Here is a 23,926-nt window from a genome sequence, read left to right as displayed (position 1 = left end):
AAGAAAAGTACAATGGTTTCTTACATAATATTGCATATAAAATAAAACCAGGACAATCCGTTGTCTCTGGGTTATATATAATTACAGTGCGTACTGCCTGTCAGTGATAGGAACAGGCTCTCCTACAACTGCTCTTTTCTTCAGAGAAGTGGAACCTGTGGCTTCCTGGATCACCTACATTAACAGGGAATGGTGGCGGGAGGAAGCTAGGAAGGCCGTGCAGAGAGCAGGCGTCTACGATGGTGTCTGCCAGGCGGGGCTGCCACCTCCAATCCTTGAGAAATCCCACAAGACCCTCGGCCTTACCCACCAGCAGACCAGCAGCCTGGTGCTCCCCATGGCCCCCACTCGCCTTGGCTGAGGATACCTCTGGAGAGCTGCTGGGTAAACTGAGCAAATCTGGAAGATGGGGGATGGGGGCTGGCAGGAGTGGAAGCAGTAAGGCAGGGAGGGAGACGGATGGGGGTTCTTGAGTGGGGGTTGCACAGACCTGCTCAGCTGCTCAGAAGAGGGGCTCAGAGGAGCAGAGGACAGGGCTGGGGAGTGGATAGCAGGTGCCACCACGATTTTAAATGTGTAGGGATGACATTACTGAACAATACTCATCACTGATGTGTTCTGAAATGGGTGATAGAAGAATATGCACTATTTTAGCTTTAAGCAAACCTTGAAGAGCACCAGAGCCCCCGTGCACACGGGAGCACTGTCACACTTCTGCTCTCAGGCAAAACTCGGAGAATAGCTCAGGCTGATAAAGGAGGAAAGAAGAAACGAGGACAGGGAGGTAGGGACAGAGCAGGGGCAGCAAGAACAATCGCTGGCTTCCACATTTACTAACAAGGCCTTGGACTCCACCTCTCAGTCACTCCAAAGACAATGTGCACGTAGAGAACCACTTAAAAGCTCATCACAACATCGATATGTCACAGCGTGCAAGCTCGTGTTTCTCTTCCTCCCCAGCTTCAAACCTTCACAACTCAAAACACCACTCAAAAACAAATGTTATTTCATGATAAATATTTTACAGAATTGATAGAACTTTCCACTTCAAAAGATCCACAATTTTTCTATTTACCTTGAATATGAATGGCTTCTAATTGTTCCGTTGATAAGCACACCACAAACACCAGATTCATTGCCTCGTATCCTTCAAATACATTTCATCCAACTCTTCAAATGCATTCTAAACCCCAGGTTCCTCTTCTCTGAAGAAAAGAGCAGTTCTGGGAGAGCCTGTCCCTATCCCTGGCACGCAGTACACACCATAATTACATGTTACCAAGAGACAACGGATTGTCCTGATTTTGTTTTATGTGCAATGTCATCTAAGAAGCCATTGTACTTTTCTTGTTATGGCTTGTCTGGTATCAGAAGATTTTCATAACACGTTAATAAAGGTTACTCCCTGGTAAAGTAACATCTTGAAGGAGATCTTGGGGAATAAACACAACAATAATAGCTATATGGACATATACCAATAGCTTTTGTTATCAACACATTTATTTAAAAAGTTACATAGCTAAACTCACAATTTACTAAATACATTCAGGATGAACACACAATTAATTCCAGTCTTTGATTATGCTTAGATTTTTGTGTTTAAAACGCAGTAGGCATTTTTTGTCAAACGTTAAGCTGTATGTGGTGTAGGCGGATGGGTGGGTAGGTGTGTAGAGGGTTCTGTTTTGGGTATTTTCTTGGCTTATTCCTTAACTGATTAATCTTTAGAGCTTATTACATATTAGATGTCAATGTATTCAGTACTCCTAGCCCCAGAGACTTTTTCCTGCAAATCTCCTAAGAGTCACGGGGGAACTAGTGCTGTTTGCTCATGGGTGTGAGTGGGTGCAAGTGTGTGGTGAGGTTTGCTAAGTGTGAGTGCAAGCACGTGCTGTTTGCTCAGGGGTGTGAGTGCAAATGTGTGGTGTTTGCTCAGGGGGGTGTTTGCTCAGGGGTGTGAGTGCAAGCACGTGGTGTTTGCTTGCAGGTGTGAGTGGACGGGGGTAGTATTTGCTCATGGGTGTTAGTGCACCTGTGTGGTGTGGTTTGTTCACGGGTGCGAGTGGGTGCAAGCACGTGTTGTTTGCTCCTGGGTGTGAGAGAGTGCAAGTGTGTGTGTGATGTCCATGTGTATGTTTCACCTTCTTCATGCGCTCTCTGTTTCAAATGACCTAACACGCAGAATTAATAAAATACAAGAGCAGAAAATTAGGATAGATGAGACTTTATTTTTTGTTTAGTTTGGGGTATGTATGTAGAATACACAAAGCCATGAGAAGGCATAGTGTCTACCCTAGCCACAGAGAATGTCAGAGAGTGTAGAAGTACAAATTAACTCAAACCCACCAGAACTATGGCTTCAAGGCAACAAAGTGAACTACATTCCAGAGAGTAAAAAGCCCCTCTGAACGGAGACAGGATTGAAAGACTTCACGATTGGCAGAGCTCCAGAGTAGGAAATGCTGCCAAAAAACAGGTTGGGAGGAAGCCAGCAACATTTTAGAAACTTCAGCTGACAAGACACCTTTGAAAACCTCAAGCTTCATGAATGATTCAGAAAATCTCCCTCCCTCACCAGCAGCCTCGACAGGTCCAGCAAAGACTGAGGCAGAGAGAACACCCAGGGAAGCCAGTGTCCAGCTCCTGCGTGCAGGGGTCGCTTATGCACTGATGCCCTAAAGCTCACCCCAGGGTCAAACTGACAGGGCTGCCTGGAAAAGAGGCAGGATCAGGAAAACCAGGCAGTGCCTTACCATGGCCAGGTAACAGGGGCAGCTTCCTGTGGAGGAACACTCGTGGGGAGGCCCTGTCCTTCTGCCCCCAGGCTTGCGGTCCTGCCACATCATGTGGAGCATGAACATGGGGCAAAGCTCTCCAGCACCACAGCCCATGAGCCCACAGGAGGAGCAGCCCACCTCAGAGGATGTGAGGCTTTTTGGTCTCTGAAGGTGACTTCTAAGGGGATGACAGCAACAAAGATCAACCACCCAGCTCAACTCAACACTCTCAGTAACATCCGGCCAAAGAAGAGGCCACCACTTCCTTCTTTCTTAGTTTTATGAGCTAAAAACCAGAAATAAGCATAAATAAATAACTAAATAAATTTTCAGGAAATGAAGCCATCACAGAGACAGGCCCAGGGATAACACTGGTCCTGAGATACCAGACAGAAACTTCCAAATGACTGAGATTTGGATGTTCAAGTGTGTAAAAGACGAGTTTAATGAAACACACGGGCAGATGGAAAATCTGAGCAAAAAAAGCTGAAAACCTAGATATTTAAAAGACAAAATTAAATGAATGAAAGCAATACAGAACATCAGCATGAATCCCTTCCATGGGGCTTGTTAGACAACTGGACACAGCGGAGGAAAGAATAAAGACACCTGAGGATAAATCAAAATAAGGTATAAAAACTGAAACACAACAAAAATGAAAAAGGAAGAACAGAAAGGACATATCAGAGCTGTGGGAAAATCAGAAACTCAGTAACAGGCAGTTACAGTTCTAGACAGGAGAAAAAGAAAAAGGCAGAGGCATGTTCAAAGAGTTAATAATAAAGAGTTCCAAAATTAGTAAAAAACAACAATATCCAAGTAAAAAAAAATATATATATAGATATAAAATATATATAGATAGATATAAAATATATAGATAGATATAAAATATATCTATCTATCTATCTATCTATCTATCTATCTATCTATCTATATATATATATATAGGCAGCCAAGAAGCCCAGAGAATCCCAAACAGGTTAATACGTCCGTCCCTCAATGGCAAAAACTCAACAAAACAGAACAAAACCTCAACCTTTTACACCCAACTCCAGAAACCCAAAGGTAAAGAAAACTCCCTGAAAGTAGTTAAAACAAAAAACACTGAAAAAACTTTCAATCCAGAAATCCATACTCAGCAAAAATATCTTTCATAAATGTAGGGAAATTTACCTAAATATGCCTTCAGAACAACAAAAGCTGAGAGAATTCACTGGCAACAGATCAGCATCACAAGAAATGCTAAAGGATGTTCTCCAGGAAGAACTGTGATGTCAGACAGAAATGCAGATTAAATAAAGGGATAAAGGACAGTATATCGAAAAGAGGATTGTTTTTAATTTGCTATAAGAATTACTGATCATTGAAATCAAACAAAAAATGTACTAGAGTTTCCTAAAAATATGGAAGCAAAACATATGCTAACTAGAGCAAAATATGAGGGGTAAGAAATATATGTAAATGTTACAAGACACTAAAATGGTATACTGTCACATAGTAGTAGATACTTGTATTAGCCTGTTCTCAAATTGCTATAAAGAACTACCTGAGACTGAGTAATTTATAGAGAAAAGAGGTTTAACTGGCTCACAGTTCTGCAGGCTGTACAGGAAGCATAGCGGCTTCTGCTTCTGGGGAGGCCTCAGGGAGTTTCCAATCATGGTGGAAGACAAAGTGGGAGCAAGAGGTCATATATGGTGGGAGCAAGAGTAAAGGGGTGGGGGTGCTACACACTGTTACACAGCCAGATCTCATGAGAACTCACTATCAGGAGGACAGTACCAAGGGGATGGTGCTAAACCATCCATGAGAAATCCACCCCCACGATCCAATCACTTCCCACCAGGCTCCACCTCCAATATTAAAAAAAAAAAGCAGGAGTTACTACTCTAATTTCGGACAAAACAGAATTTAAACCAACGTCAATCAAAGAAGACAAAGAAAGACCTCATATAATGGTAAAGGGTTCACAACAAGGAGACTTAACTATGCTAAATGTGTATGGACTCAACACAGGAGCACCCAGATTCATAAAACACGTACTTAGAAACTTAGAAGGAGACTTAGATACAGTAAGAGTGGGAGACTTTAACACCACACTGGTAGTATTAAAAAGAGCATGAAGGCTGAAAACTACAGACATTTGGGACCAGAACTCAGTATTTGACCAAATAGACCTAATAGATATCTACAGAGCTCTATACCCCCAAACAACAGAATATACATTATTCTCATCTGCACGTATTAGAAACTCTAAAATCAACCACACAATAGACCATAAAACAATTCTCAGCAAATTAAAAAAGAATATCAACCACATTCTTTGACCACAATAAAAATAGAAACCAATAACAAGAAAATCGCTCAAAACTATACATAGAAATTAAACAACCTGCTCCTGAGTGTCTTCTAAGTAAACAAAGAAAGTAAGACAGAAAAAAAAAATTATTTGAAACTAATGAGAACAAAGATACAACATACCAGAATCTCTGGAACACATCTAAAGCAGTATTAAGACAAAAGTTTACAGTGCTGAACACCCATATCAAAAAGTTAAAAAGACCTCCAATTAATAACCTAACATCATATCTTAAGGAATAAGAAAAAAAAAAAAAAAAAAGGAGGAAACTAACCCCAAAGCTAGCAGAAGAAAAGAAACAAAATTAGAGTTGAACTGAATGCAACGGAAACACACATGAAAAAACATACAAAAGATTAGCAGAACCAGAAATTTGCTCTTTAAAAAAATAAATAAGATGGATATACTGCTAGCCAGACTAATTAAAAAAAAGAGAAAAGATCTAAATAAAAACAATCAGAAATAACAAAAAAGACATTACCACTGACCCCACAGAAATACAAAAAAAGAGACTATTATGAACACCTCTATGAACACGAACTAAAAAACCTAAAAGAAATGAATAAATTCCTAGAAACATACAACTTTCTAAGGCAAAACTAGTAAGAAATTCAAATGCTGAACAGACCAGTAACATAACAAGTTCCAAAATTAAATCAGTGCTAAAAAAAACAAACAAACAATAAAAGCCTATCAACCAGAAAATCCCCAGGACCAGACAAATTCACAACCAAATTCACAGACAAGTCAAGACAAGCTGGTATTATTCCTAATGAAACTATTCCAAAACATTGAAGAGGAAGGATTCCTCCATAACTCATTCTAGGAAGCCAGCATCATTCTGATACCAAGAGACATAACCAAAAAAAGGAAACTTCAGGCCAATATCCTTGATGAAAATAGATGCAAAAATCCTCAAACAAATATCAACAAACTGAATCCAGCAACATATCAAAAAGCTTATCCACACAATTAGGTAGGCTTTATCCCTGGGATGCAAGGTTGGTTCAACACACAAAACAAATAAATGTAATTCATCACATAAATGTAACTAAAAACCAAAACCACATGATCATCTCGATAGATGCAGAAAAGGCTTTTGATAAAATTCAACATCCCTTCATATTAAAAACCCTCCACAAACTAGGCAATGAAGGTATATTCCTCAAAATAGTAAGAGCTGTCTATGACAAACCCACAGTCAACATCATACTGAATGGACAAAAGCTGGAAACATTCCCCTGGAGAACCAGAAGCAGACAGGGATGCCTACTCTCACCACTCCTATTCAACATAGTATTGGAAATTCCTAGCCAGAGCAATTAGGCAAGAGACAGAATTAAAAAGCATATAAACAGGAAGAGTGAAAGTTGAATTATCTCTGTTTGTAGACAATATGATTCTACACCTAGAAAACCTCACAGTCTCTGCCCAAAAGCTCCTAGATCTGATAAACAACTTCAGAAAAGTTTCAGGATTTAAAATGAATACACAAAACTCAGTAGCATTTCTAAACACCAGTAACTTCCAAAGCAAGTGCCAAATCAAGAACACGATCCTGTTCACCATAATCACACACAAAAATAAAATATCTAGAAGCACAGCTAAGCAGGGAGGTGAAATATCTCTATAATAAGAAAGATAACACTGTTGAAAGAAATCAGAGATGACACAAACAGAAAAACATTCCATGCTCATGGATAAGAAGAATCAATAGTGTTAAAATGTACTGTCCAAAGTAATTTACAGATTCAATGCTATTTCTTTCAAACAACCAAAGACATTCTTCACAGAACTAGAAAAAAAAACTATTATAAAATTCATATGGGACAAAAAAAGAGCTTGAATGGCCAAAGCAATCCTCAGCAAAAGGAACAAAGCTGGAGGCACAACATTACCCAACTTCAAACTATACTACAAAGCTACAGTGGCCAAAACAGAATGGTATAGGTACAAAAACAGACACAGGCCAATGGAACAGAGTAGCAAGCCCAGAAATAAAGCCACACACCTGAAATCATCTAATCTTTGACAAAGTCAACAAAAACCATCAGTGTGGGAAGGACCCTCCAATTCAATAAATGGAGGTGGTGATAACTGACTTGCCATATGGAGAAGATTGAAACTGGACCCCTCCTTTCACCATATACTAAAATCAACTCAAAATGCATTAAAGATTTAGATGTAAAACCTAAAACTATAAAAACTCTAGAAGGAAACCTGAGACATTCTGGACATAGGGACTGGCAAAGACTTCGTAACAAAGACTCCAAAAGCAATTGGAACAAAACCAAACATCCACAAATAGGACCTAATTAAACTAAAGAGTTTCTGCACAGCAAAATAACTTATCAACAGAGTAAAAAGAAAACCTACAGAATGAAAGGAAATATTTGAAAACTATGCATCTAGCAAAGATCTAATACCAGAATCCATAAGTAACTTCAACAGATCAATAAGCAAAAAAGAAATAATCCCATTAAAAAATGGTTAAAGGACATGAACAGACACTTCTAAAAAGAAGACATAAGAACTTATGGGAAGGGATTAAAGCGCCACTCCATAGGTAATACATGGTGGTAAACACTGGCAATAGAAGGCAAGAAATACCCCAGATCAGAAACATAAGACTCCACCCTAAGAATCAGGAAAAACACAACCAAAATAAGTCCAAAAGCAAGCACTGAGAAAAATAATAAGCACAAAAATCAATGAACTTCAAAACCAAAATAAAAAATAAATGAGATTTAAAATGTATCCTTTGAAAAGAACACTAAAATTGATAATTAACTGGGAGACTGATTTACTTTTAAAAAAGACAGAAAAGACCTAAATTAACAGTATTACAAATGGAAAAGGGAGGCATCACCACAGAACCTATAGACTTTAAACACATAAGAAATATTGCAAGCAACTTTTTATCAAAGGATTTCATTACTTAGGACAAAGTTCCTGAAAGACAGACACTATCAAAATTCATTCAAGAATGAATAATGTGAATAAGCCCTTACCATAGAAGCTGAATTTATAGTTAAAAAAACCCTCAAAATAAAATTCCAGGCTCAAATGCATTCTGCATGAATTTTATGAAAGAAATAATACAAATACTAAAGGAAATCTGTGGAACTATAAAAAGACACTTTCTTTCTTTCTTTTTAATTTTGAGACAGAGTCTCGCTCTGTTGCCCAAGCTGGATTGCAGTGGCACAATCTTGGCTCACTGCAACCTCCATCTCCTGGGTTCATGCAATTCTCCTGCCTCTCCTGAGTAGCTGCGATTACAGGTGCCTGCCACTATGCCTGGCTAATTTTTATATTTTTAGTAGAGATGGGGTTTCACCATGTTGGCCAGGCTAGTCTCAATCTCCTGTCCTCAGGTGATCCGTCTGCCTTGGCCTCCCAAAGTGCTGGGATTACAAGCGTGAGCCACCGTGCCTGGCACAAAAAGACACTTTCTAATTCGTATTGACAGGCCAGGATTACACCAATACCCTGACGCCAAAACAGGCAAAGGCACACCATGAAGAGAAACAAACCAATATCCAACGTGAATGTAGAAGCAAGTGCCCACTGACAAAATACAGCAAATTGAATCTAGTAATACATAAAAAGATCATACATTGTGACCAAAGGGGATTTATCTCTAGAATGTAAGGTTATTTCAAATTGCAGAATCAATGTGTAACTTACCATAAAAACAGACTGAAAATAAAACACTATTACCACAATAGATAAGAAACACTTTCACCATATTCAACATCCACTCCTGATAAAAATCTCAGTAAACTAAGAGAAGGGAACTTCATCAAACCAAAAAAAGCGTCTCTAAAGCACATACAGTGACATTTTACTTAATGATGAATGCTGAATGTTTTTCCTTTAAGATAGGGAATAAGGCAAGGTGTCCATTCTCCCCATTTCCCATTTCTACTAAATAGCATATTTGTGGTTTTACCCATTACAATAGGTCAATAGAAAAAAAAGAAAAAGAGTACCAGTCGCTAAAAGAGAAATAAAACAAACATACACAGAGTCTGCACTCCTGTCCCTGGTCTGCCTGAACAGGGCGCACATTTTCTCATATATATTTTTGACTAGTGACAATTATTTCTGTTTTAAGATAAATTTATATTCTTTGTACATTTTTCTTTTGGACTTTTAAAGTTTCTCATTTCAGAAGTTTTTTAAAATTAAAAATATAGCCATTAAACTATTATTGAGACACAGTCTTGCTCTGTCGCCCAGGCTGGAGTGTAGTGGGGTGATCTCGGCTCACTGCAACCTCCACCTCCCAGGTTCAAGCAATTCTCCTGCCTCAGCCTCCTGAGTAGCTGAGATTACAGGTGCCCGCCACCACGCCCAGCTAATTTTTTTGTATTTTTAGTAGAGACGGGGTTTCACCATGTTGGTCAGGCTGGTCTCGAACCCCTGACCTCGTGATCCACCCGCCTCAGCCTCCCAAAGTGCTGGGATTATAGGCGTGAGCCACCGCGCCTGGCCAAACTATTATTTGTTTTTGACATACTTTTCTATTTCATTGTTTTGCATTCATTTTAAAACTTATTTATATTTTGTTTTGCCCTACATGATTTTGAAAAATTTCCTTATAGTCAGAATTATTTTTCTCTTATGAATTATGCATTATAAAAGCCTTTACAAATCTCAAAAATCTTACAGATAAAGATGAAAGGAACATATTCCTTAAAGAATTCTCACCATCAGAGTTCAAATGAACACAATGAGAAATTATCCAAAACACAAGAGCATTTTCCCTCAAGGTTAAAAAAAAGACAAAAGTAACAAATTGCAGAATCAGGCAAAGATTGCAGATATTTCAATTTTTAAGTAACAAAAAAAATGTAAAATAAGTACTCTTAATAGATATAAATACCCAGAAGAAGTTATTGTAAGTGCAACAACAAACATTTTAAAAATATCAAAACTAACCAGTTTTGATGACCCAGAAGTAACTGAAGACCCCACACAGAATGTGGCACAGAGAAGGGAGGTGGGACAAGGTGGGTTCTGGTCCAGGCCCCACAAGAGCAGACGCCAGGGCAGGACTCACTGTGAAGCAGGTTCCGCGGGAGACCCTGGGCATGCATGGAGGCGAGAGAAGCAGCAAGGCCATGGTAGAGATGGGTCCGACACTCACAGGATGGAAAAAGCAGGGACTGAGTGGGAACAGCTGGGAAGAGCCGGGAGCACCCGGGAGGAGCTGGGCCCAGCCTGCCCTAAGCATCTCTGTGGGTCCAGGGTCAGCCCAGGCCAAGGCGGCCCTTGACTCCTGCTCAGGTGCCAGCCTGGCTCACCCTGGAGGGTGGAGAGCCATGTGCAGGGAGCAGGTTACCTGTCAGCCACCCCCATACAGGTCCTTCTGGAGAAGACTGTAGGGGGCCCAGTTGCATGGACAACACAGATGGAGCAAAAGACAGAAGGAAACCCCCACCCCATCCAGTGGAATTCCAGGGGAGAGCACACACTGGGCAGCTGACACCCCTGCCAGCAGCAGCAGCCCCCAAGGCGAGGGAAGCCCAAGGGACCAGGAGGACCAGGGACAACAGAGGAGGAGGGGGCCACGGAGGAGGAGGGGATCCTGGAAGAGGACCAGAGGATCAAGGAGGACCAAGTCAAGGAGGAAGAGGCAACCAACAGGAACAGGGAGATCAAGGAGGCCAAGGGATCAAGGAGGAGAGACAAGGGTCCAAGGAGGAGGACTGAGGTCTAAGGAGGAGGATTGGGGTCTAAGGAGGAGGACTGAGGTCTAAGGAGGAGGACTGAGGTCTAAGGAGGAGGACTGAGGTCTAAGGAGGAGGACTGAGGTCTAAGGAGGAGGGCTGGGGATGAGGAGGAGGATTGGGGTCCAAGGAGGAGGACTGGGGTCCAAGGAGAACTGAGAGACCAGGAGGAGAACTGAGAGACCAGGAGGAGAACTGGGGGACCAGAAGGACTAGGGTCCCAGGAGGAGAACTGGAGTCCAGAGGAGGACTCGGGGACTAAGGAGGATTCAGGGCCAAGGAGGAGGACTGGGGGTGCAGGAAAAGGACAGGGGACCAAGGAGGAAAAGCAGGTGGCCAAGGAGGTGGACTGCAGGGCCAAGGAGGAGGACCAGGACCAGGGCACAGGAGCCCCAGGGCCAGCAGGACAGAGGGGGCTGTCACCCATTCCCCTCGTCTTCCAAGTTCCTTGGTGGAGAAACCCCACCCAGGAGGAGCTCCTCTCAGAACCTACCCCAAGCGTGGACCTGAGTGTCACATGCAGTGGACGGCAAGGCTGCCCAGATTCTTCCCAGCACAGGGCGGGACCCACTGTGGCAGAGCGGCCCAGGGCTCAGCCTCTCAGGAACAGCCTCACTCCAGAGCTGCCCCCGTCTCGAGGACCCTGCACTTCCAAGGACCCTGTGTCTCTTCCCCACAGGGGAGGCCTTCAAAGCCTTGTCCTGTCTTCAGAACTCCTTGTAGGATCAACCAAGGCCTCATCCCTCAGGCCCCCTTGTCCAGCCCTTCCTCCTCCCATCCTTCCCATGAGATGCTGGGAACCTCCCTAACATTCTTCCTGCAAACACATCTGCATCCTACAGTCAGCAACACGGAGGAGGAGAAGGATTTGTGTGGGACTGCTCTTCTGGAAGTAAAATGCTAAATATTGACTCTTTTCCTGCAAAAATCCTAAAGGCGCCTGAAGCAAATCAGTAAACCTGGCATGAAGGGGCGGAGGCAGGCGGAGACACCATGGGACAGGAAGGGCTCCCTCACGTCCTCAGAACACAGTATACAAGTCAAGGAAAGATGCTTCCATCAAACTTTCCATGCAACTATAAGAAGACTCCTTCTTAATAAGGAATTTATTTTAGAAAATTGCTCTCTTTCTAAAAAGTTAGGCATGTGTGAGTTCTTTGGCTACCTTGAAGCTTCATTACAAGATCCAGAGGTAGTGCTGACGCCCGGATTTCACAAGCAACACTGGTGTTCAATATCACCAAGACAGATCTGATTACAAAGCTCGCCAACAGGGAGAGCGGCACGCACTGTGACTGCACGGATTGTTGAGCCTTGAGACTAGAGACAGGAAAACGCAGGCAGCTGCAACTGTTAAAAATTCAAATGAGAGACACGGTCACTTCGGAACAAAAAGAAGAAAATGAAGACAGATTTATAACATGCAATTGGATTATCTTAACCGTTAGCTTCATTTTCACATGACAACCTCCAAAGGATTTATACTTAGTACCAAGTGGAGATGTGTCTCTGTAATGTAAACTGTTAAGATTCTAGAGTTAGTTTGACTATTTTATTTGAATAGAGTTAGTTTGAATATTTTAATTTAGTATTAATATATTCAGCCAGTTTTTACCGGGCACCTAGTATGGGCCAGGCACTATTTAAGCCAGTCAAAAACTGTGGAAAAGAAAAATCAAGGCTCAAATTTTCGTGAAGTTAAAAACTAGCATATTAAATATATTTTTATATTTAAAGGTATAAATATTAGGAGTTGGTCCCAAGGCATACGTTATTTCAATAATAACATCATTAATTATTTTGTGTACACATATACCAAACATAGGTGATAACCCTGGTCACCTCATTTACATATAAGTGTGTAAAGCATGGAAACTGACTTGCTCGCCTTCCTAATACTTTTCCCAGAAGAACTAATGTTTAGAAAACTGTATATCATATAAATAGTTAACTTTTTTGAGCACGTTGCCTTTCTTATCTGTTTGAAGCACATTTTTCTGTCTACTTTAATGCAATTTTGATTTTTTTGGGTCATTCCATTTCAATTTTTACATAGCATATTTTCATTTTCAAAAGTGCTTATTTTGTGATGCTTTTGGAAAAATAGGCTTTAAATTCATTATGTTAATGATGTTAATGTTAATCATTTTCAAATAATGAAGTATTTTTTTAAAAAAAGCTCAAACCATAGTCTGATTAATGAAGAATAAATTAAGAAAAACTGCAGTTAGTTTTTGAATAGTATGACACAAAGCAGGCACTCAAACCAGCTTTAGAATACAGGAGTAGCATGAGAAATCATGTCACCATGCCAAAAATCATCAGTATTCACCTTTTTTGGTTTGACATATTTGCAGTACCTCCAAATCCCCCGTTAGTGGAGGCATCTGTGAATGTGGGGTTAGCACAACATTTTACCTTGCTGAATGGGCACGCTCATTCTCTAATTTAAGGGATGACACTTATCTTTTGTTTTAATGAACTGTTTTTTTGTTTTGTTTTCAATTTATGTGCCTCTCCTCAATCAAATTAGAAGGCAGGACAGGGCTCACCACATCTCCTTTGCACAGGTATCTGTAATGTTCTTGGTTTTATTTGGCTTCATTACTTAATGCATGAGGTTGAATAAAACATTTGATTTATTATTTTTCTATTTATTTCAAAGATGAAGTGAAAACTCAGCATAACCTACTTCTTCAAAGACAGGCATAATCAAGAAATATGTTGATTCTATTTGTACCATGGATAAATTCCTCACTTCATCTAATTATTTTTCTGCATTGCAGAGGCTTGTATGGTTTCAAATAATGCAGCTACTCCAGTAGCTGGATACAGCAAAGGACACAAATGAAGAAGCTGAGAGCGATGTGGTTAAAGAGAAGGCTCAAGGCAGATCTGGATCCAGAACCCACCACGAAACTCACGCTTTCCTGCATGGTAAGAAACTTATCTTGGGGCTGGGCATGGTGGCTCACGCCTACAGTCTCAGCACTTTGGGAGGCCGAGGGAGGAGGGTCGCTTAAGACCAGGAGTTCAAGATCAGCCCGGGCAACATAGTGGGACCCCATCCATACAAAAAGTTAAAAAGTTAGCCGGGGTAGTGGCATGTGCCTGTGGTTCCAGCTACTCGGGAGGCTGGGGCAGGGGCATTGCTTGAGCTGGGGTGTTTGAGGAGTTCAAGGCCGCAGTGAGCTATGATCATGCCACTGCACTCCAGCCGAAAAACTAAAAGTAAAGTACGGAATGTATCTTAAGTGACCAGTATTTCCACATTTCACTGAAGAACCAAGGAAGTCTAGCCTGAATGGTACAACTCCATCTTTCTCAACTGAAATTGTAAAATGTGATTTTTCCAACTGCTCATCTAGGAAGAAGTACTGCTGTTCTGAAAAGTAAATGTTCCTCAGCAGCTTCACATGAAGTGTGCATACCAGTGTGTTTTCTATAAACCCAGCCTGGCTAAAAGCACTTCCTTTCTCTGAGCAAGCCCCACTGCCATGATCAGTTCAGCACGGAGACAAACAGGCTGTCACTATCTTAGACCCATTCACTGGGAATGTACCGACATTTCAGAATAGGGGAAAAACTGAACTCAAAATGACATAAGAGATCTCAGGAAACAAAACAACAGACACAACATAAGCCTATAAATTAAGAAAAAGAATAAAATGCTCAATTAAAAGATATGCACCCGAAATGCAGCCTCCAGCCCCGGGTCAGCAAGGCAAGGCCTGCACCATGCAATTCTGTGACCCTGGCCTGCTCCGTTCACCTTCTCCATTCAGCCCAAGGCCAGTAAAGCAAAGGCCGCCCTGAGACTTTGCACAGCCCACTGCGGGAACACCACACTCCCAGGCAGCCCCCTGCACCAGGCGACCCTAGCGCAGCTGAACCCTGGACCTCCCCCCGACTCCGGGCCTCCCTGACTCCCTTCCTCCTGCCAACATGGAAATTACAAATCTAAAAGCATTCTGATTCCACCGCGATTAAAACCAACAGAATCTGTAGGTCACGACAAAATTTGATAAAGCTTTGGAAGAAAATAATTGCAATACATAAAGCTCATAGCATTGTCATAGATCTGTGCTGGTCTTCTCCTCAATTCAATAGGGAAGAGTCGCTTTCCTAGTGGGTTTGTATCTTGTTCTGACAGGAGAGCTTTCAGTTTACCTCCTTTTTTCAGCTACTAGATTTTCCTCTTTATTCCATTACTAAATTTACAGTATTATTCAACGTAGAAATTAATTTTTAATATCATTAAACCTTATATAAGTGTTATACATTACAAAATATATTACAATTTGTTCTATTTCATTTTGTTGCTACAAAGAATAAATGTATTTTATATACAGAGAAAGAGTGGTCTTATCTGTGTGTGAGTCATTATCCTTTATTATCTTTTGTTATTAGCAGTTTCAGAGTTTGGTTCTAATTTCTGAACTCCTAGCCAAGCATCGTTGTTTTAGATATCGTACTATCCCAAAATTTTAACTGTCATAAGGCATGTTTGATACTGTAACTCCTAACATCAAAATATTAAAATATGTAAGAAATGGTACATTTTACTGTACTACATCTAGGAAGCTAAAATAGAAAATAACTTGGAAGTCCACATGATTTTTTTCATATCTCTCTGGATTTCAAATGAACCACTTTTTTTAAAAAAGACCATTTATTTAGATTATAATGTATTTTGGTTACAAATTCATGTTCTCAATACCTTTCAAATTCTTAACACCAATTTAGATAATGGTGACTTTAGAGGTTTTCTTTTTTTTCATTTTTAAAGCAATTACAGTATAGGTAATTGACAAAGCTTCTGCTAGTTCAGCTTCAATAAAATGTCATATCTTTGCAGAGTTTTTTTTTTTTTATGAAAAATCCATCTTGAAGCACCAAATCTGGAGAATATCACATAGATACTCTGCATGATCTCAACATCATTTCACTGCTATGTGTGTGGGGAGGGGCTGCATGAGCTGTTGCCATCTACTCGACTTATGAACTGTTCCCATTTTGTACGACAACCTCAATTATAATAAAACGGTTGTATATTCCTCCTGATTCTGATTTCCTAATTCCTGTTGTTATCCTTTTGTCTCACAAGCAATGACCACTTAAAGCAAACGCGTTTGGGGCCATTTCTCAGCCTTTGCATGTGGCATAGAGACGTCTCTCTCACAGTCAGACCCACAGGGGCTGCAGCCACCATGGGGACCACCCCTCACCTGCCGTCTCTACGGTCTTATGTGTAGATGGGGAGCATCAGCGGTACCCCAGGGGGGTTAAAGGAATGAAGGCCTCCAAAGAGCTCTTAGTACCTAGTAGATGTTAGCAATTAGGTAAGTTCTTCTATAACCTGGGGGTACTGGGCTCAAATTCCCTACATTTCTAAGAAGATATTCCCTAAAAGCTGTATTACTTACGTAAAAAGACTGATTAGCTTCCCATGGCTGCTATGACAACATTTCCTCAAACTTAGTGGCTTAAAACAATGCACATTTATCTCCTCACAGTTCTGGAAGCCAGAAGTCCAGGATCAAATTCCTCCAGAGGCTCCAGGAAGCCTCCTTCCTGCCTCCTCTGGCTCTGGTGGCTGCAGGTGCCCCTGGCCTGTGACTGCGTCTCTCCCGTCTCAGTCTCAGTACCAGCCTCGCCTTCTGCGTGCCGGTCTCTAAACTCCATCTCCTCTCGCTTACAAGGGGACATGGACTTGTACTTAGGGGCCACTCAAATAATTTAAGGATCCATCATCCAAGATCCTTAAAGACAAATGTTGCACGACCTCATCTATAGAAGAGGGAACACGTTTCAGCTGCCCTGTGCTGTTTCGTGTCTGCTTGTCTAGAATTTGCCGCTCAGGTAGTCAGGGCCCCACTGGCCTGGTCTGAGAGGTGTTCTACTCTATTTTTATCTTTAGCTTCCAGCTCAGTGTGTGGCAATTAATAGGTACTCAATCATTCTTCTCTAAATTCTGCATGCCTGTGTCTGCACATACGTAAGGTGCATCATGATAAAGCATTTCTCCAAATGGCACTTAATCATCGCCAGACCCCCATTTTTCAAAAGAAGGCCTGAGACCCAGAGCTACTTCCCACCACCGTTCCCCATCCGTTGCTCCCCCTCAAGCAGGGAGGTGGTAAAATCTCTAGTGTTTCCGAGGAGGTAATACAGAGGCTGGACTCTCTCTGCCTTGCTGCAGACCATGATCGTTTTGGGAATAAAACCAGACTTGGATTTCTTTCAAGACCATATGAACTATGCTAACTACGACCAAGTTAGCACACGTTTCTAAAAACACTGCATCTAACTCATCGGGTTCCGGATGTCCCCAGGTTTAAGGTATAAGAAGTAATTTCATATTTCTCAGTACATAATAAAAACTTAATAATGTAAAAAGGCGAACTGACAGAGCCATTTGGTAAAATACAATTATCTGCAGAGAAATCATTAAGGATAATCTTGAGCAGGATACAGCTGAGAAATAGAATAAATTATATTTACCATTAAATTTATGCTGATGTGGAAAATTAAAATCAAAACATAGCTATTCTAAAAAGATGAAAGCACAATTTTACTTAAATCCAAATAAACTGATCATAAACATACATTATCAGTTCAAAAACCAGAAATGGAACTTTCTCTCTAGTTCATAGAAACACATACATCTAATTCAGATATATACTTATTGGCTCAACTGACACATGGGTCAGCTACCACGCAGCAGGGCAGAACCGAGTTCCCCGGGCTGTGTCCTTCTGAAAGCGGCCCCTTCCACGGGCTCACAGCAGCAGGGGACCCAGGTGCCACTTCCCTCCTAGACGCCCGACTGAGATGGGCCCATTCACAGCCACGGGTGGGCCAGGTCCCTGGGGGAGCGGGTCCTCTGCAGGAAGGGGCGTGGGTTGGCGGGGCAGGTGCTGCACCAGGTGAGATGCGGCCTCCGGGAGAGGCAGCCCTCCAGGCGCCCAACCAAGGTGTGTGAAGGCCCAAGGGAGGAAGGATGCAGCCACGGGGTGGGCGGTTATGTTCCGGCCTGGGAAGGGCAGAACGCAACCCTGCTCCAGGCTGAGCTGTAGAGAGGAGTTTTGGAAATGTCCACATAGAACGCCCAGCAGGGGCAGGGCAGGGGGAGGCGCAGGGGCAGGGCAGGGGGAGGCGCAGGGGCAGGGCACAGGGGCAGGCGCAGGGGCAGGGCAGGGGCAGGGCAGGGGGAGGCGCAGGGGCAGGGCAGGGGGGGGCGCAGGGGCAGGGGCAGGGCACAGGGGCAGGGCATAGGGGCAGGCACAGGGGCAGGGGCAGGGCACAGGCAGGCCAGGGGCAGGGCAGACACAGGGGCAGGGCAGGCACAGGGGCAGGAGCAGGGCAGGGGTAGGTGCAAGGCAGGAGCAGGGGTGGGGCGGGGGGTGGTGGGTGCAGGGCATGGGCAGGGGTAGGGGCAGGGGTAGGGGCAGGTACGGAGCGTTTGGCACAAGTCAGGGTCAGGGTCAGGGGCAGGGCAGGGGTCCGGACAGGGGCAGGGATAGGTGTGGGGCAGGGGCAGGGGCGGGGCAGGGGCAGGGCAGGGGCAGGCGCAGGGAAGGCTCTGAGGCAGGGCCGGGGGCAGTGGCAGATGTGGGCCCTTGGCCTCCCTGGCACCAGCTTCTAAAAGGAGGGTAGCTGGGACCCCAGACTACGGGAGGCCTCCCCGTTCGGAGTGAGAGGACTTGCTGCCAAATCCAAAATAAGTGATGATTTTGTTCAGAATAACTGGCAGCTGTATCCCACTTCACAAATGCAGATTATTTTCTAAACACCAGCTCAACGAACAGAAATGTTCTTCCACGGAATCTGAGTGCGTCCCCGTGGCTGTGCCCTTACCTATAATAATTTATGAACTACACAATAAAACATCTGCAACTATAAGCATTCTCTACAGAAGTGGAATTTAATTCTTGCACAGGACTTGTCATTTAAACTATTTTGATGAAGGTAGGAATAATTGCGGTGATTTCCTGGTCAGTCCACACTTAGAGGCCACTGCCACTGGCTGGGTACAAGAAGACAGTTTGTCTTCTGGAGCTGGGGTCCAAATAAAAATGAGGAAAAGTAAATTTATAAAATGGAGGCTACTAAGCAGGATATTTAGGACACTTGATTCTAATGTTCTATGTGATTGTTTTTATAATAACACAATTCAGTGCCATCATCAAATGATGTTCACCCGAATGTCGAGTGAATGTTGGTACCTCCCAGAGCTGATACTCAGAATCTTGACAGTGGAGGGTCACCTGTTTCATTAACAGGAATGTGGATTATTGCAAAATAACAGGCCACGCACTGATCTAGGTTTGAAGTCAAGAGAAGTGAATGACATGCAGTTTCTTTACAAAGTATGACAGATAAAACAGAATTAAAACTTAGCAGTTTAGGAGTTAGCAGACTGTGAAGTTTAATACTTTATGCACTAAAAATATAACTTTACATTTTATAAATGTTTAGAACAGTATCCCCTAAATAAGAAGCATATTCACTTTCTTAAATCCAAAGTCTTTGCTAAATTAAAATATAGCTAGTTTATAATCATATTTTACAGGATGTAAAAACGTACACTCCTTAAAAAGCAAACTATTTTACCATGTAATTCTAATTGCAAAATCACATCCTCATATTCACAGCACTGTTAACAGTATTTATTAAAATATGCAAGGGGGGAAAACAGGAAGGTTCAGGCTGATGGGGTGAAGAAGCGACACGGTCCCTGGAAGGTGGCCAGAAATGGGTGAGCTTTCGGGGGGCCTTCTTGTTTAGAGGGGGGGAGGATGAAGAGCCACAGGCTGGGGTCAGTCCTCAGGTGAGGGATTACGCCCACATAGGGGAGCTTAGCATTTAATACAGAAATAGACAGGATAACCTCGGCTTCCTGAGTTTTATGTGGAACTTTAGTATGGACTAGGGGAAAGTGACATCTAGTGTTAGCTGAAAATAATCCAAAGTCGACTATTCAAAACTACAGTCATGACAACATGCGGTAACCAGCTGGACAACAATGACAAGTACACACCAGTTCCAGGTCCATTTTCCATGAAATCCTGAGTGCATTTTTCCTCCAAAAGCATGTTCTTAACCTCCCTTGTTGTGTCCCACTCAACAAAAATACCTCTAGAATCTAATTAAAGAGTGAGTTTCTGAGGGATTCGGAATCAGATACAAAGTGACCTTCAGAACCCAAGCACACATTCCACAGGTGAGAAGCCAGAGCCAGAGAGGATGGCGGTTCCCAAGGTGGGGGTTCTCCGAGTTCCCTGGAACCCTAATCTCCCTCCTTCCCTCTCCATTTCCACAAGCACCTGCCTGTGCCTGCCCCATGCCCAGCAGCGCAGGAGCTAGGGGTGCACAGCAGAGCCTGAGAGCAGCTCCCCTTTGGGGTCCCTCGTGTGCCTGCTGTCCCATGCTACATGAGCTACCAGGAAAGACAGAAAATCACACTGCTTAGTAAGTCTATCCTGAATATACCCATTTAGTAAATAGGAGGCCTGCTGCGCAAACACATCCTCTCTCACCAAGAACTACGACGCCAGCCCCTCTGCCAACTCGCTCAGAGCCTCATGGGGTATCTTGGGAAGCAGATCTAAATTAAAACTGAAGCTTAAATGCCTTGTCTACAGTCATCATCCATAAAGATATCCAGAGACAAGAAGCTGTTGCTCCACATACACCATTCAGAAAACAAGGCAATTTTAACATCCCATATTGGAAAAAAAACAAAAAACAAAAAAAGGCACACTTTTCTTAATTGGACCTCATTCAACTATTTACTGGGGAACATGTCTCCATGTCTCCTGGTAAAATCAGGTAACTGCCTGCTTTATAATGCGTGAATTTTGCTTATGATGTCATAGACATCAGCAGAAATTCTACAGTTGAAATTAAAGATGAGTCAGCAAGGATCAGAAACATAACCAAAGCACAGAAGGAATGGGTAACCTTCTTAGGAGCTCAGATGCTTCATTCATCTCATGCAGCAATTCATATCTGTAAACAGATGATTAAGTGGTGCCCTTACCAAATGCAGCTTTAAAATGACCTAAGGTGTTCTCCCCCTTCAATGGGCAAACTCATCACATAAATGGGCATGTTCCTGGCTCATGCCAATAATTCTTCCAGCGCCCCAGACTGAAGAAGTGTTGTCACTTAAAAGCAGCAAATGTGCTGTAAACATCAACCAATAGTAGTCTTTGAAGCTAGAAGCAAGACACACTTAGCACATTGTATTGATGGTTGTTTGCCAGTGGGATTTTACCCCCCAAATCCAGGTATGGTCAGAGACAGAGCTCCATGAACTCACTTAACTTAGAAAAAAACATCGGGAACAGGCACTTGAAAGGCGAAACAAAATGGTTCTGCTACCGAACACGAGACCTTCAAACGTGGCCAAATTGCATGATTCAAACAAGCAGTCATGATAAAGAATGTGTATAGTTTTGACTGCAGATAGAAAAAATAAAACTAGAAATACAAGATTTAGAAAAGACTTTCCTCTTTTTCTAGTTAAAAGCACCAAGTTCTCTTAACGGAAATGATTAAACAATTACACAAGTTGAATAATATTATGCAGTTATGGTAAGAAAATAATTCTGCACAGTTGTCTCTGCCATTAAGCAAGGATGACATTGTATGCTAAGAACATTCATGTTTTCAAGACAAATCTGCCAACACCAATACTTAACAGATTCGTTTTAAATACATAAGAATCTGAGCTAACATGACCATGCACTGGTGTCTAAGGTAGGCTTAGCACACACCTAATTACTTATGACTGCAAAGTTAGGAGTCTTGCTCTTAAAATGCTCCACCTTATTGTAATACTAGGCCTCCAACGCCAAAAAAAAGTTTCTTTCAATACAATTCAGACAGGCTGTTTCAAATAATCAAGGTCCTTATTACAAAGAAAGCGCCAATCACATCTTGTAACAAACAGGTGGGCAGAGGCCACCCTTGACTGGAAAACATCCAATTTAGCACCTTAATTAACACTGAGCACAAAGGAGAGCATTTACTAGAATACGCGCAGTTGCTTTATTTGTTGATGTTATTGCCAATAACTCATCAAGTGGGTTAATTATGAAGTATGATGAATCCACTTCAAAGCTTCCGCTATAATTACAATGATTAAAAAGCAAGAATTGCTTTGCTCGAATGTCTCGAGAAAAATGAACAATCCCTAACCATGGGAGGGCATCATTTTAAAGCTGAAGGCAGTGACCAGACGGAAAGCCTGTGATTCCACAGCGCCTGCAGTTTTTACTGCAGTTTATTTCCAGGTAATCCCCGCATATTTTCTCGGGTTTGATTACCATGGGCAACAGTGGGATAGCTATTCATATTACAAAGTACTCAAGAAACAAACACCCACATTTTACATGAAATTTAATTTTCATATTTTGTAGTAAAAGCCCAGAAAGGTACGACTTGAATGAAGATGCATCTATCTCTATATAGAATTTTTTTTAACATCACACAATAGCTACGACCACAGTCCTAGTTTAGAATCATTATTATGACAATAGGAATTTGCAGCAGCCCTCAACCTGTGGCCTTCTGAACCCTCTCCCTGCTGTCCTATAAGGGAGGGCTAATTATTCCTGGTCGCTCCTGGGACTGGGAGCTCCTGGGGAAGGAACCCTAAAGGAGTGGTTGTCAATGCATTTTCACGAACAACCGCGCTCCTCGGCAGCCTCCTAGGGCTGGGGTGGCCACGTGCTCCCTTAAACTGTTTTCGCAACTCGGGGCTGTGCTGTGGGTGGCAACTTGAAGCTTTCCAAGAACTTTCCGTTTTTCTTTGAGCCAACATTTCTGTTTTCTGGCAATCAATAGTTATTTAAAAATAAGAAGGTGAGGAGGGAGTTATTTAGGGTAGGAACTAGAATAAACTTCAAAAAAGTAATCCGTATTACCCAGTTGGCGTCCCAGCGGCTCCCCGAATGGCCGAGAGCCCCCAGCACCTGCCGAGGCCGCGCCACGCACCTGGCCAAGCTCACTCTGGCCACCTCAGACCCGGCCTGGGCGCCCGAAGGCTGCAGGGGGGACGCTCCGGTCCGCGCCACCGCCTGGGCCCGAAAGAGCCGCTCCTGGGAAGGAAGGTGGGGCCAATCTCAAATCCCAAATTCTGGAAAGCGCTACTTCCCACGCAGTAAAGGGAAGCCCGGGCGCCTCAAAACCAAGCCTTGCAAGACTCTGGAAGAGCAAAGCCTGCAAGTTTCCAGTAAGACACTGGGGCTGGAGGGAGCAGAGCGGCCAGGGGGCGGGTGCCCACTGCGTCCCGGGGCTCCGGCGCCCACCCTCCGGCCAGCCGTCCCCGGAGACAGGGAAGGGGTCGCGGGGAGCGAGGGGGCGTGGAGGGAGGAGGGGCGGGGGGAGAAGGGCGCGAAGGAGAAGGAAGGGGGGCCGGGGGTGCAGGGGCCCTGAGGGGCCGCACTCACCCGCGCAGGCACCAGCAGGCAGCCCTGGCGTCCGCGGGGGGCGGCCGGGGGCGGGGGTCCCTCGGTGCTCATCGCCGCCCCTGCGGCTGGGTCCGCGCTCTGGGCCGGCCGAGCTCAACGCCAGGACCCCGCCCTGAGCCTCCCAGGACCCCGCCAGGCGCCGCGTCCGCGCCCCTCTGCCGGCTCCGGCTCAGGCTCCACCGGGGCGCAGGGCTGGGGAACCGGAGCTCCGCCCGCCGCCCGGGAGCACCGCCCACGCAGACCCGCCCCGGGTGAGGGAGGGGCCGGGCGCGCACCCGCGGGGAGGGCGGCGAGCGGGGATCAGCCGGAGTCCGGAGAGGGGCGCTCCCACGGGGCGGGAAACCGGCGCGCGACTCCGGGGGAAGTGCCAGGATGGGGGGACAGGGGCGCTCCCGCGGGGGTGGAGGGGGGACCATCGCGGGGCCGGCGGGGCAGGGGCCGGCGCACGAGGCTGGAGGCGGGGAGCGCGCGCTTCTACCCGGGCTGGGTCGCCGAGGTCCGCGGCGCGTAGTGGCGGCGGTGGGTGGGTGGATGGATGGGGGGCACCTCCGCTCCCTTGGGGCGCAGGCG

General features: G+C 43.9%; 1 protein-coding gene across 6 annotated transcripts in view; it reads right to left on the bottom strand.

Moving 5' to 3' along the window:
• SNTG2 (syntrophin gamma 2) overlaps window positions 1-23,550 on the bottom strand; it is a 383,441-nt gene extending 359,891 nt beyond the window's left edge. For 4 of the 6 annotated variants that reach the window (XM_032172124.2, XM_058426468.1, XM_058426467.1 and 1 more), the window contains exon 1: window positions 23,336-23,460. In XM_032172124.2, coding sequence (XP_032028015.1) covers window positions 23,336-23,407 — 72 coding nt within the window. In that variant the 5' untranslated portion in view covers window positions 23,408-23,460. Of the gene's footprint in view, window positions 1-1,075; window positions 1,238-23,335 lie in introns of those variants that run through there. The other 2 variants (XM_032172122.2, XM_058426469.1) reach the window with 2 other exon arrangements.
• Window positions 23,551-23,926: the final 376 nt, after the last annotated feature.

Source organism: Hylobates moloch, unplaced genomic scaffold, assembly GCF_009828535.3.
Source record: "Hylobates moloch isolate HMO894 unplaced genomic scaffold, HMol_V3 SCAFFOLD_13, whole genome shotgun sequence".
Taxonomy (NCBI): domain Eukaryota; kingdom Metazoa; phylum Chordata; class Mammalia; order Primates; family Hylobatidae; genus Hylobates; species Hylobates moloch.
The sequence above is the reverse complement of the archived record's forward strand: the minus strand, read 5'-3'. Positions and strand labels throughout refer to the sequence as shown.